This window comes from Onychomys torridus, chromosome 12 (assembly GCF_903995425.1).
Source record: "Onychomys torridus chromosome 12, mOncTor1.1, whole genome shotgun sequence".
NCBI lineage: Eukaryota > Metazoa > Chordata > Mammalia > Rodentia > Cricetidae > Onychomys > Onychomys torridus.
Window position 1 is genome coordinate 53,335,332 of NC_050454.1, and position 13,916 is coordinate 53,349,247.

Sequence of the window (13,916 nt, forward strand, 5' to 3'; positions counted from 1 at the left end):
TAAAATTGCTGCTGTTACTCATCACATGGGAAGGTCAACCTTAACAGTAGATTAATTGATTGTGAATTTTTCACAAAAGCTTTACAGAAGTGTACTTACTTATTAAAAATTAGAAACTGTTGAGCTCAACATTACCTATATTAACACAAACCAAAATAATATGGTGTCATTTTGCTTATAAACTTAAAATAGTGAAAAATTCCTTCTTGGGCATATACCAGCAATTTGAAAGCATGAGGTAGAAAAGCACCTTCAAATGAAGCTTAGCCTTGGTGAGATAGCAAGAACCTGAGAAGAGAAAGAGAAAGAGGAGAGAAAAAGAAGACAGAGAAAGAGGAGAGAAATTGTTCAAATATTGATGAGTGTAGACTTACAAAATACATATATTGAATGCTGAGAGAATGAAATGATAAAATCTATTAATCTACCCAACCTAGAACAAAGGCCAGAAAGGGAACTAGCTGAAAATTTTCAACCGCAGTGATCTCTGTAAGGCAGTGAAATATGGCTGATTTATTTTAGCTTTTCATAGTTTTCCAGAATTGTGAATTATTGAACAAGCATAAGCATAAAAGATTTTTTATGAGAGCATAGGTTTGTACTACTTCTAGAACATCAATTTGGTAATTCTGTTTAGGAAATAAATTTTTCAGCACTTGTCAGATACTTTAAAAGCATCAGTAAACTTGAACCTCAGTGATTCAAAATTAAAAATTGAGCACAAGAAAACAAAAGAGTAACAAATATTGTTTTAATATTGCACATAATATACAATGCTTATGGTAATTATAATTTTGAAAGTACAGATGCATTCATGCCACAACAATTTAGAGGAAAGAAGCCAATTAAGAAGCTGTAACACTTGCACAATATTCTCAGATTAACCCTGGATGTGTAGTTAGAAGAGCTTTGATCCTGCATATATAGCAAGCACCAGAGCAAAAAGAGGAAGTAAGGAGGAGCATATAGACCCATGGTGGCTGTAAACGTGCTATGCTGAACAAATTATATGAGTCATACACATCCACCTCATTTATCACCAAGTTTGGACAAGTGTGAAATAATCAAATAATCCACAAAGCTGCTTGGTTACAAGCCATGATAGACTGTGCCTTTAATGGGAAGATCCCTCTGATGTAAATAAGAAGGAAGGACCTACATCTTTCATCAGAAAAATGAATTATCTATCGCCAGGTGTAGTATTAATTACTATTTTTTTTACAATGTTCTTATTCAGAATAGGAGAAAACAATGTCATTTCAAAAGCAAGAGAAAGAAGTTATTGAGACAAACTTTAGAAGTTATTAAAAAAAATGGGATCAGGTAAAGAATAGGATAATTAAAGCTACAGTTAAAGGAAAATACAACTGCATAATAAATATTCAAATTGTAAAATCATATAAAATATGGAAATCTCCCTCTGCAGGAACACGTGAAGTGGGGAGGTGTTAAAATTATGACGAAGATGAAGATAAAGGTTGGAGAAAACTTGGGCAAATTAACATGTGTCGCAGTTCCTTGTGGAGAGAGAGTCCTTTGGTGTAGGAAGAGCAGAGGACTGCTTCATTAACTGAGGACAGAGTTGCATGGCCTGATCTGCAAACTCAACAAACTCACCAAAATTCACTCAATCAGACTCACCAAGATTTTTATGAACTCTCTTGGTTTTCGATGGCAAATTTAAATACCCTAAAAAAATTAAGACAGAAAATTCAGGTTACAAACAGAGTAGCAGTGACTTCAACTTTTCCTTCTGAGACAATTAATCAGACAGACGAAAGTGTACAAAGTGAGACTTTAAATGGAAATGATTGGGGACTAACAATCTTATGCCTTTCCTGAAAGATACTAGTCACAAATGTTTATGTTACATTTATTGATGATGGGTGTGTGTGTGTGTGTGTGTGTGTGTGTGTGTGTGTGTGTTTGTGTGTGTGTGCTTGTGTGTGTATGTGTGTGTATGTGTGTGTGTGTAAGTATGTGTGTATGTGTGTGTATGTGTTTGTGTGTGTATGTATGCATGTGTGTGTATGTGTGTATGTATGCATGTGTGTGTGTGTATATGTGTGTATGTTTGTGTGTGTGTGTGTGTGTGTGTGTGTGTTGCATGCACAATGCGTGCATGAGAAGACTGTAACAAGGCAGCAAGTGTCTTCCTCTATCACGCTCAACTTGACTGCCTTGAAACAGGATAGCTCACTAACCCAAAAGCTAGTCATTTGTCATTTTAACTAAATTGACAGTCAAAGGAACTCTAAATGTCCACTTGTCTTTGGTCCTTAATGTCGGTGTTATAAGACACAGTTATACTGAACTTTTTCATGGCTACTGGGGTTTCTAATTCAGGTCCTCATGCTTTCAAAGTATGGGTCATTACCCACTGAACTATCTCCCCAGGCCTGATGTTATTCTGAGCAGGAGAATTCTTAAGTAAAAATGTCAGGTTCAATAGAAATTCATTTAAAATACTGAAGGTGATTGTGAAAACAGGTATTAATTTAACTTTGAATGTTATAAAGCAGAATTTCATAGAAAGCTAACAGCATAAGTCATCCTTGTCCTATGACACATCCAACTTTCACTAATAAGAATGTAGGTGAGAGAGAATATAGAAAATTAGACAAGTCCTCGATTCAGGGTATCACAAGATTTCCGTTTTTAATTCCAAAAAATACCTTAAAATCAGTGAGAGGGAGAAAGCTGATGAGAGAGAGAAAAAGAGAGACAGACAGACAGAGACAGAGAGTGACAGAAAGAATTTCAGAAGGGAGAGGGGGTTAGCATAGAAGGCCTAGTAATACTGCTCTCAAAATCCCAATGCCAGATATGGCATAGTTCCTTGTTAGTTATTGGCCAAGAGATCCGGGGGATCCCAGTACCCCAGGCTTTTGCCACTTCTCTTGGTTGTCCACCAGATCTAGTTGATAAGATCCTATTGTTAAAGACACCATAGGCCAGCGGCTGGAAGATACAGAGAGATTCAGCTAGTTCTATGGAAATTTTCTCCCTGCTGACTCAGTTTCATAGTGACAGGTGATGCTAACCAGCTGCTGCAGAAGACAAGCCATCAACATGGTTGACCCCACTGTGAACCTGTTGAACAATACCAACCCACCCGAAAAAAAACACACTTGGTGAAAGAGCAGCAGGTCTATTGGGGGTGGGGTGGGTAAATGACTGCTCTCTCTGAATGGATTTGAGACCCATTGTGAAAGAAGGAATTAATGTCTGTAATGTAAACCCAGCCAAAAAATCGACACACAAAGAGACCCTGGGCCCTAGATGAGATGCTATTACAGCTGTTTGGCAAAATTGACAAGCTACATTCTAAACGCCTACATTTATGCCTATAAACTAATGCTACTCACAATCTCAATCAAAAGTACTGCTCCTAGTACTTAGAATAAGTGATGGTTGAGTGCTTGGGACTAAATAGGACATTTGTTATCTCCTTATTATTCAGGAAACATTAAGGAAAAATGAGTGGGAAGAAATAAGACCAGAAGACAGGGAGAATAAGTTTGAAATACTGTCTTCTGGGCATGCCACAACCAACATAACCCTGCTGTCACCACAGATGATTCAGTCTGCCATGAGCCTGTCCTGGACTGAGCCATCAACAGATATGCATGGGTTAGAGGATCCTACCCCTCCCTACTGAATGATACCTGAATAGAAGTAGACATTGTCTTCATTTGTATTCCCAATAATGAACTCATCAGGCTTTGTTGGATAGTTACAAACATATGCTTGAAGCTTTATGAACAGACCCACACTGCTCTGTTTAAACTGAGCCTAAAGTTTCATTCAAAATCAGATAGCAGAGCTGAAAAGACACACCATTGACTCTATGATCCACAAAACTTCAACTATTTATTATCTAGCCCTTTACAGAAATATTTTCCTATCCTTACTACAGAAACAACAATATTTTCCTGTGCTTAGAACAAAAACAACTCAAAACTGCAAATTGAGCCATTAGTGACTACAATAAAAATACACGTGCATGTAATTTGAATACACATGTAGATAAATTCCTTTGTACAATCTGTTTAGCTACCTTTTTACTTGTCTTGTAGTCTATAAATACTTTTTAAATGTTTTACTCATTTTAATTTCCTGGAATATTTTTTCTTTTGTAGAGAGCAGACCTTATCAACGATGTTCAGTGCTGACAAGAGAGACAAACTATAGATAGCATAGAACAGAATCTCTAGCAAAGAAGGGCAAACTGTATACAAGCAGAATGGAAGATAATTCAAAGGAATAGGCTACTGAAAATCCAGCAAAATATCTTAATTGTTTGGAGATTGTTTTTAAATGAAAGAAACTTAAGTCTACATGTGTTAACAAAAGATCTTTTAAATTATAAGTCTTTAATTGTTTATTTCCTGTCTGTTGTTAATATCTACAAGTTTTAATATTCTATTTTAGTAATCATCACAAATGAGCTAAACTTTTGATAGAAATAAAAATATTTAACAATTATAACTCCATTTTCCCTGTTGAAAACTTAGGAAACTGGCTAATTCTTAGTCAAAATAATAGTTTCTGAAAGTCTGTGCCAAAGCGTGCTAATTCTGATATCAAAATAACTATGAACTATGATATTAGAGGACAACTAAGTCTGGTGCCATAGAGTTCAAATTTCTCAAGCTTTCAAGTAAAGATGCTGATACCACGAATCACAAACTTAAAATGTCTGTTTAAAAGGACATCCCAGTGAGTAAAATTTACAATATAAACTATGTACTATTGCCTAGACTCTCAAATGCTTCCCAAAGATGTGATTAGTTCAAATGTTCAACTGAAAGTAAAAGAAAAATATTCATCTACTTGGTGTATTATGGTTTTTAGAGTGCATAGTCATGAATTTATAAAAGCTATTTTAAGACATAAAAATAATCTTTCACAAAATTCCACCAAAGGGCTATTATTCATCCAGACTTCTTAATTTGCTACTGTTTTCATTTACAGAAAGTAGGATGGCTTGTTCAGCCATAACCAACAAGTCATTCTCCTCCAGGCTAGAACAAGACATTCATCCGTAAAGCAGAAAGTCACATTACTAACATTAGTAAGCTTTATTACCATTATCAAGAGTTCTTGCTTACAACCATTAGACCATTTGGAACTTTTATTATGTGAAACCAGAGAAAGAGAAGTCCTTCTGTATTGATAATTTTCCTTTGCAACTGGTAAATTGCCTATTTAACAATTTTCTTCAAACATGAAAGCAAGATTTATAGTAACTCATAATTTTCAAACCTTGAACTTAATTACTTTTTATCTTCAATGTTTCTACTTATTCCATCTTTGAATATTTGTTCTCTAGCTTCTAATCTTCTGACAAATGAATACAACATAAGCTCCAGTTTAGCAAACACATGCACATCTATATAAGTGCAAAAACATAACCCTCTTTAAAAACAATCTGGTTTGGTATAAAAACCATAATCAGCAAATTTTTCACACTACAATAACAGAACACAAATCATATTAACTACTTTACAGGCATTTTAATGATAAGTGATTAACAAACATCTTACCAAATCTTATCCAGCACATCAAACACAGGAAAATATGTATTCTCATTTGGAATCAGAAACTGTAAAAGAAACACTGGGATTCACCAAAAAGAAATTCTGTAATTCATTAAGGTTCTTGGTGGATAGGATGGTCTCTGTCTGGCGAGCTTTCCTATAAAAGCGACTTTTGCTCCTCCCCCATCTGCAAAAGGTGAGGGAGTGGGCTGTCTCCTACTGGCTTGTGTTAGGAGATCATGTTTAAGCCAAAGCCTGTAATAACTCACAAATGTTCAGCTACATAAGTAGGATTTAAGGGAATGGGAAACCTAATTGCAGATGTCTTTACTCCTTAACCTCAGGATTTCAGAAGTGGCATGGGAGGATATGTTTATGGAAAGCATACTTTAAAAAAATGTGTTACTAGAAAGGCCAGAAATAGAAAGTTGGGGAATGTTTTGTTTTATCATCATTTTGATTACAAACTAAGTTCTTCACTGAGGTACAAATTAATAACAAAATCCACACCCATGAAGCTGTTCAGCTTTTCATGTGTATGTCATTATGCATCTAAAACATAGTGGCTACTTTAAATGTTAGAGTCTAGCTTGTCTCTTGGAGACAAAATTTTAAAAGGAAAATATTTTTGTTTTTAATATGACAAACATTTAAAAATTTTTACTGGTTTTCTCTTCACATGCTTGTTTTAGTTTTCCTCTTATTTCTTCCCCCAGAAAGAATGTTGAGAAAGCAAGAATAAGCAGTAGCTGTTCTACATACACAGATCACAACTTCAGAACAAAATTCTTGTTTGAAAACACATGCCTTGGGAAAGCTTCAATGATACAGTAAAAATGGACTGTTTGATTTACATCGATTAACAGACACTAATCTGAAGTCCCGAGATATGCTTTAGAAATCCCCAAACATAGGATACTTACTTTGAAATTGGAACACCTGACTGCTGATAAGCTCTCATTAATTTGAAGTGTTTGACCTTTAGGAGCTTTATTGAGACTGTTTTTAGGAATGAATTCACTATATTTTGTTTTGTGACAAGAAAAGAATGTAGACACCCCCACCGCACTCAGCTATTAATAGCTGTACATCTCAAAAAGAAAAAAAGTAAAGTGAATAGCCATGTTATTTGGGAAGGAGGGAACACAGTGTCATGCAGTACATGGAAAACACTGTTTTAAAAAGATTTTACTTGGGGTTGGGGATTTAGCTCAGTAGGTAGAACCCTAGCAAGCACAAGGCCCTGGGTTCAATCCTCAGCTAAAAAAAAAAAAAAAAAAAAAAAAAAAAAGATTTTACTTAATAGACTAGAAGAAAACCCTTTCCTAAAGACTTCTTGAGACTTTTTTCCTCTGTGTAGTCTTGGCTGTCCTGGAACTAGCTATAAAGACCAGGCTGATATCTAACTCAGAGTTCTACCTACCTCTGCCTTGAGAGTGCTGGGATTAAAGATGTGTACCACCACAGCCTGAATTTACACTTTTATTTTTGTTCTTGTAAAAATGAAACTAACTTATAATAATATTTTCATTATTATCATTCTGACTCCATCATATGAGTTTTGGGTTTCTGATAGTACAGTATTTAGCAGTTTCAAACTATAAAATGACATCTCTTCATTATCATATAATTTTCTTGCTTTCAACACGAGAACATTAAGCTATTAATGCCTAGTAAAACATCAACAAATGATAATGTAATATGAAATATGCCAATAGGTTTTAGTAATATCTGTGTATTTATTTTATTCCTACTCAGACATACAATATGAGAGAGGGAACCTTGCAGATAAATGTACAAAATAAGCAATGTCACAAAGCAAGTTGGGTTGATCATATTTACAAACATGTATGTTAGTGGATCTCTGTGCAGCAGGCATGCTTCTAAGCTCTTGAACAGTAATTATAATGGCTAGGTAATATTTAGTTAGTAGATCGATTTTTCAGAATGTATTTTGGGAGAAACTTTTATTTAATTTATATAAATTCTGTTTAAAATATTTAACAAAGGCTGGGAGGTAGTTCTGTTATTAGAGTATGTTCCTGGCATGTGCCAGACTCTAGATTTGATCCCCAATACCACACAAATGCATATAACTGTGGTCCACTGTAAACCTTGCAATTAGGAGGAGCAGATGGGAACAAAAGAAGTTTAAGATCACCCATGGCTACATTTCAAGTTTGAGGCCAGACAGTGACAAGATACTGTTAAAAACATAAAAAGAATTAAAAAAAAAAAAGTTAGCATCTGACGCAGCAATTGCTACAGAACTGCAAGTTCTTTCCATGCCATAAAAAAATCACACATGCATAAAATTATGAGAACAAAGTGTTCATCTCAGCATCATTACAGTAGCCCCCAAATGGAAACTATAAATGTCTAACAAGAAAGAATTTCTCTAATTATGTGTACTGTGAAGATTAAATAATGTACATATCATTATTCATAGTTGTAGAAAACTTCCATTATCAAGTTTTTCCATTCATTAATTCATTCATCTGTGCATTCATTTATACAACTATTACTAAGTGCTGTCTGATATCCATAGACTTAGTTGTTGAAGATGCACTGTAGAGATGCTTCTTTTTTCAAGAGGTACCTTTTTAACAAGTATACATTATATAGTCACAGGGGTGTCAGGGTCTGACAAGGGTGTGGTGATATTGTGTCCTCCCCCCAATATATTGTGTAACCTAATAAACTTATCTGGGGTCAGAGAACAGAACAGCCACTAGATAGACACAGAGGCCAGAAAATGGTGACACACACCCCTTTAATCCTACCTTCTTGGGGCAGATATCCATCCAGATCTCTGTGAATTCAAAGTTCCAGTGTTTCCACACTGGAAACAACCAGGCATGGTGACACACACCTTTAACACTTGATATCTCATATCTTTCTTGGGAAAGACACATGCCTTTAATCCCAGGAAGTTATGGCAGGAAGCAGAAAGGTATATTAAGGCATGAGGACCAGGACCTAGAAGCTTTTTTAGCTTTTATGCTTTTAGCAGCAGTTCAGCTGAGATCCATTCGGACGAGGACTCAGAGGCTTCCAGTTTGAGAAAACAAGATCAGCTGAGAAGTTGGAGAGATGTTAGCTGTGGCTTGTTCTGTCTCTCTGATCTTTCAGAGTTCACCCCAATACCTGGCTCTGGGTTTGTTTTTGTTAATAAGACCTTTTAAGATTCATGCTACATCTGGCGCCCAACTTGTTGGGTATGAATTTACAAAAAAAAAGCTACTTGCCTGTTGCCTTGCAGGCCCCAGCTCATGCCCAAGCTACATATGGCCGGTTGTGGTGGTGCATGCTGGTAGGATTTACTAAAGGAGACAGAAGCAGGAGGATCCCCAGTTGGAGGCCAGCCTGGGAGGCTTGCTGAGGAAAAGATGTGTCTGGGGCTGGGCCACAAACAGTGTCAGCAGGACCATGGAGGTGATGACTTCTGCTCTGAGCTACAGGCGGCTTCTCATCATGTTGGTGGTGATGGCAATTGCTACCTGTGATGAAGGGTTTACCGCTGCTTGTTCAGAGAACAATTGCCAGGATCATCATGTTATAAGAAAGCATAGGCAAAGGTCAGTTTGTGGTTCCAAGAGGGAGACATTTATCAGACTGTGATTGCTCCAAACCACAGTAGAGGCAAAAAGAGAAGAAAAAAGTCTGCAGGGAACCATGGCTATGCCTAACAGCAACTTTGAAATCTACAAAAGGATGATGGGACTCCACAACAATTGACAATTTCACATGGACTATGATGAAACTATTAAGTCGATTAACACCACCCAAAGATATGCTTTAGCCCACAAACTACTCAGGACAATTTTGAGATGGCTAGCTGAGATGATCCAGCCTCATAGACTATTCAAGCAAGGACTTGAGATAAGCCCTGCACTATTGCATTATGCAGAGACTGGACAACAAATAATACAGCTACCTCTCCCACGACTGGACAATTAACCCAAAATTTTTATTTTCAGGATCCACTAAAGATGTCTTCACCCCCAGAAAGCAGGAAGTAATTTTAAGAAAATAATGCCCACATTCCCAAGAGGTGCGGTGGGTGTTTATTGGTCATTTGAGTTATGGATATTGTCATTGTTTACAATTGGTGGTTACAAGTTGTTAATTGTTAATGGTCAGGAAAAAACTAAATAAGGAGATTAGATTCAGGGTTTTTGTTTAAAAAAAAAAGAAAACGAAAAAAGAGGATATAGATATGAGGTAGATCATTGAATCTACTCTGAAAAGAAGATATATAAATAATAGATAAAAAGACAGATTATTGAATCTACTCTAAAAAGAAAAAGAGAAGATATGAAAATGATAAGATAAAAGGTAGATTTTTGAATCTACTCAGAAAAGAAAAAAGAGAGAATATGGATATGATAAAAAGGTAGATTATTAAATTTATTTTAAAAAAGAAACTACTTATTTTGAATATCTTACATTGGATTGGATTTTTGTATATTGTATACAATTTTGTATTATACTCACCAAAATAGGATAAATAATGGAGTTTTTTTGTCTGAAGCTGTCTAATGTTAATGGACTGGACATTGTTAATGTAATTATTGCTATATATATATTGTATATACTTATTGTATATACTTTAGCTTATATTAGTTATAAGCTGCTTTTATTATTTAGACAAAAAAGGGAAATATGGTGATATTATGTCCCCTCAATATATTGTGCACCCTAATAAACTTATCTGGAGTCAGAGAACAGAACAGCCACTAGACAGACATAGAGGCCAGAAAAATGGTGGCACATACACCTTTTAGTCCTAGCATTTTGGAGGCAAAGACCATCTGGATGAGGACTCAGGGGCTTCCAGTTTAAGGACACACAATCGGCTAAGAAGTTGGCAAGGTGAGGTTGGATGTGACTTATTCTGTCTCTCTGATCTTTCAGCATTCACCCCAATACCTGGCTCCTGGTTTGTTTTTATTAATAAAACCTTTTAAGATTTGTGTTACACTAGGGTGCTTATGTTTAATCATACAATAGCAGTTCACAATAAGGAAGGCTTGAAAGAATAACAAGAGAATTATGCTACTACATATGTGGGGCAGTCAGCTATTCTGAATTTCACAATAGAGAAAATCCCCAGCAGAACACACTTTCTGGGCTGAGGTGCTAGAGTGAAATTAGACATTTGTGTATCTATCATCTATCAATATATCTACCATCTATCTACCTAACTACCTAACAACTAGCTGTTTGTTTGTCTAAATCTGTATATGTATATACACAAAAATTCATATGTATTCATATTTATATTTGGATATGTTCATGCAATTAGAAGTATAAAACATTCTGGTAAAGACTATAATTCTTTAAAGAGTACTTCATGTGCTCTCATTAAAACGTCATATGTTACTAATGGGGCTAATAAACACTGAGATCAAACTCTATTTGGCATTTCCTAGAGTCATTCATTCAACATGAGTTAGAAAATACAATGTACTTACATGAAAAAAATTACCTGTTGAGATCTAAGTCTGAGTAAATATATGAGTGCATGAGCTTAATCTCAGAATGGTGAATAAGAACTTTAAAACTATAAAAAATTACAATGTATATAGAACCAAAAAAGAATAGGGCCTATTAAAATACTAAGAACATTCACATATGTATACAAAGAACAGCACCCATTTCATATAATGATATAATACCACCGCTAGTTATTTGGAAATACGAAGTTTTATAATATTCACAGTTATATGTAAACACTGAATATTTATAAATGTTAAGGAGAAAAGATCTTGGTTCGGATTAGATTTATGAAGTAAATAAGTACAAATATGTAAGAAATCTACACAGACTAGAAGGTTTCAAGTGCTCATTCATTTAATCATGCACTTACTTCTCTTAACCTCTTGCTGTACTGTATTTATTTTGAGAATAAAGGAAAGAGAGAGAGAGAGAGAGAAGGAAAGAAAGAAAGAAAGACCATATATATATAGACTAGAGCAGTAACAAGGGAACTACTAAAGCTATTGGAAACTGCATTATCTAGATAAAGCCTGTCTCTCTAACTATCCAGATCTCTATAGTGACCTTTGTTCCTGGGACAAAAACAATTGTGGACATCTAAGAAGCAATTCAAAAAATAAATACTGGATGAAATAATTCATTTAGTCCAATTCATTCCTTAGAAACAATCTGAATTCCAAAGTCAAGTTATTTGCCCAACTCACACAACTAAATGTGTCATAGTTAGAGGAGAAATGACGTTTCCCTAAAATGTGTCATTTTGTAAAATGGTGTTATGCAATATAGTTTGATAATATTTTCTCTTCCTCCAAGTCCTCCCAGATCTTCTCCAGCTCCCTACCCACCCGACTTCACTTCATGCTCTCTGTCTGTCTCTCTCTCTCTCTCTCTCTCTCTCTCTCTCTCTCTCTATATATATATATATATATATATATATATATATATATATGTGTGTGTGTGTGTGTGTGTGTGTGTGTGTATGTATGCATACATATATATCAACAAAAACTAAAAAATAAATTTAAAAAACAAGTATGACAAAAAAAATGCTAAAACAAAAGAAAAAGCCCACAAACAGGGAGTTTGTTTTGTGTTGGACAATTACCCTTGGGCATGGGGCTGCCCTGGAGTGTGTTTGATATACCAGCAACAACTACATTGGAGAAAACTTAATTTCCCTTTGCTAGCATGTACTATTCACAAATTGCTTCTTGGTTAGGTATAGGGCCATGTCAACTTCCCCCTCTCAGTGCTGGGATCCCATCTATCTCAGGCCTGTGCAGCTCCTTTGTATGCTGCCACAGTCTCTGTGATTTCCTGTGTTTGTCAGTCCTATGGTATATAGATGCTGCTGTTGGCTTGGAGCCTTCCACCATCTTTGGCTCTTACAATTCTTTCTCGCTCATTGATCTTGAGCCTCAATGGGAGGGGCTTTTGAAGACACCCAATTTAGGACTGACTGCTGTCAAGTCACTTAACTCTCTGCACATTGTCCAGTTGTGGCTCTCTGTGTTAATTCCCATCTACTGGAAGAAAAAGTTTCTCTGGTGAAGACCGAGTGAGGCACTGATGTATGGGTATAACAGTATGTCATTCAGGGTCAGGTAGTTGCAAAATAAAAGTAGGTCTATAAGCTATCCAATCGGGTTCTTGGCCACTTTAGTCGTGTCAGGAATGAGTCCCATTTGAGTGGACCTAAAATCCAATCAAAAAGTGGTTGGTTGCTCCCACAACATTTGTGCCACTCTTGTACCAGTATATCTGTGGGCAGTTCACTGTGATAGGTCCCAGGGTTTATAGTTGGGTAATATTGATGATTACCTTTTTCTGTACTCTACAGAGTAAGTTCCAGCACCACCAATGCTATTCCGGAAGGGTGAAGCTTCCAACGGAGAACCAGCTCAACCTCTGTGTGTTTGATGAGGTAAATGTTGTCTTCAGCAATAGGATCTAACCATCAAGCTGTGAAGAACAACCAATAGCCTTGGCAAAAGCTATTTGGGATGACAGGTAGAGATAGATCCCCGTGGCCAATGACTCAACAAACTGTAATGCATCCCTGGACCTGAGAGTTTTACTTGGTGGCAGAAGATGTCTAGTTAGAGTATTATCTCTCCTATTAATTGGGGACTCTATATAAATTTCTTTCATATATGTATGTATATATTTTGGAAGGTTCTTCAGTAGTAGGTTCCTACAGATTTTTCAGATACTTTCAGCATTCCGATACTTCCTCTTCACTCTGCTCTTCCCTCCTTCCCCATTTAGCACTCCCATTCTGGTTTCTCCTTTCTCTCGTGATAACACCATATTCTATTTTTCTTACCTTGGAATATTCTCTGTTCCTCCTGGCTCCATACTAAGTATATGTCTCTGTGATTATTCAGATTGTAGCATACATATTGATAGCTTGAAAACTAACATCCATATATGAGAGAAAACACACAATAGGAAACATTGGTTGTTGTTGGTGGTGGTGGTAGTGGTGGTGGTGGTGGTGGTGGTGGTGGTGTGTGTGTGTGTGTGTGTGTGTGTGTGTCTTTAGGGATTTTTGTTGTTTTTATTTATGTGTGTGTGTGTGTGTGTGTGTGTGTGTTATCTCACTCAGGATGATTGTTTCTAGTTCAATTTATTTAGCTGGAAACTTCCTAATTTCACCTTTAGCAGCTGAATAATATCTGTTTTATAAATGTGCCACATTTTCATTATCTATTCATCAGTTGATGCACACCTAGACTGTTTACAATTTCTATCCATTATGAATAGAGCAGCAATGAACATGGAGGATGTCATAGTTGGATGTAGAGTACTTAGGGTATATTCCTAGGAGGATAGCTGGATCTTGAGGAAGATCTCCCTAAGAAATTGCCG

The 13,916-nt window shown here is 36.1% G+C and overlaps 1 protein-coding gene across 1 annotated transcript in view; it reads right to left on the minus strand.

The window, feature by feature from the left end:
• The window catches only part of Lipi (lipase I), a 30,758-nt gene extending 25,163 nt beyond the window's left edge, over positions 1-5,595 (minus strand). The window contains exons 1-2 of the mRNA XM_036203444.1: positions 5,550-5,595; positions 1,642-1,689 (exon numbers count right to left, since the gene is read on the minus strand). Of these exons, the coding sequence (XP_036059337.1) occupies positions 1,642-1,689; positions 5,550-5,595 (94 nt within the window). The remainder of the gene's footprint in view (positions 1-1,641; positions 1,690-5,549) is intronic.
• Between the last annotated feature and the right edge of the window lie 8,321 nt (positions 5,596-13,916).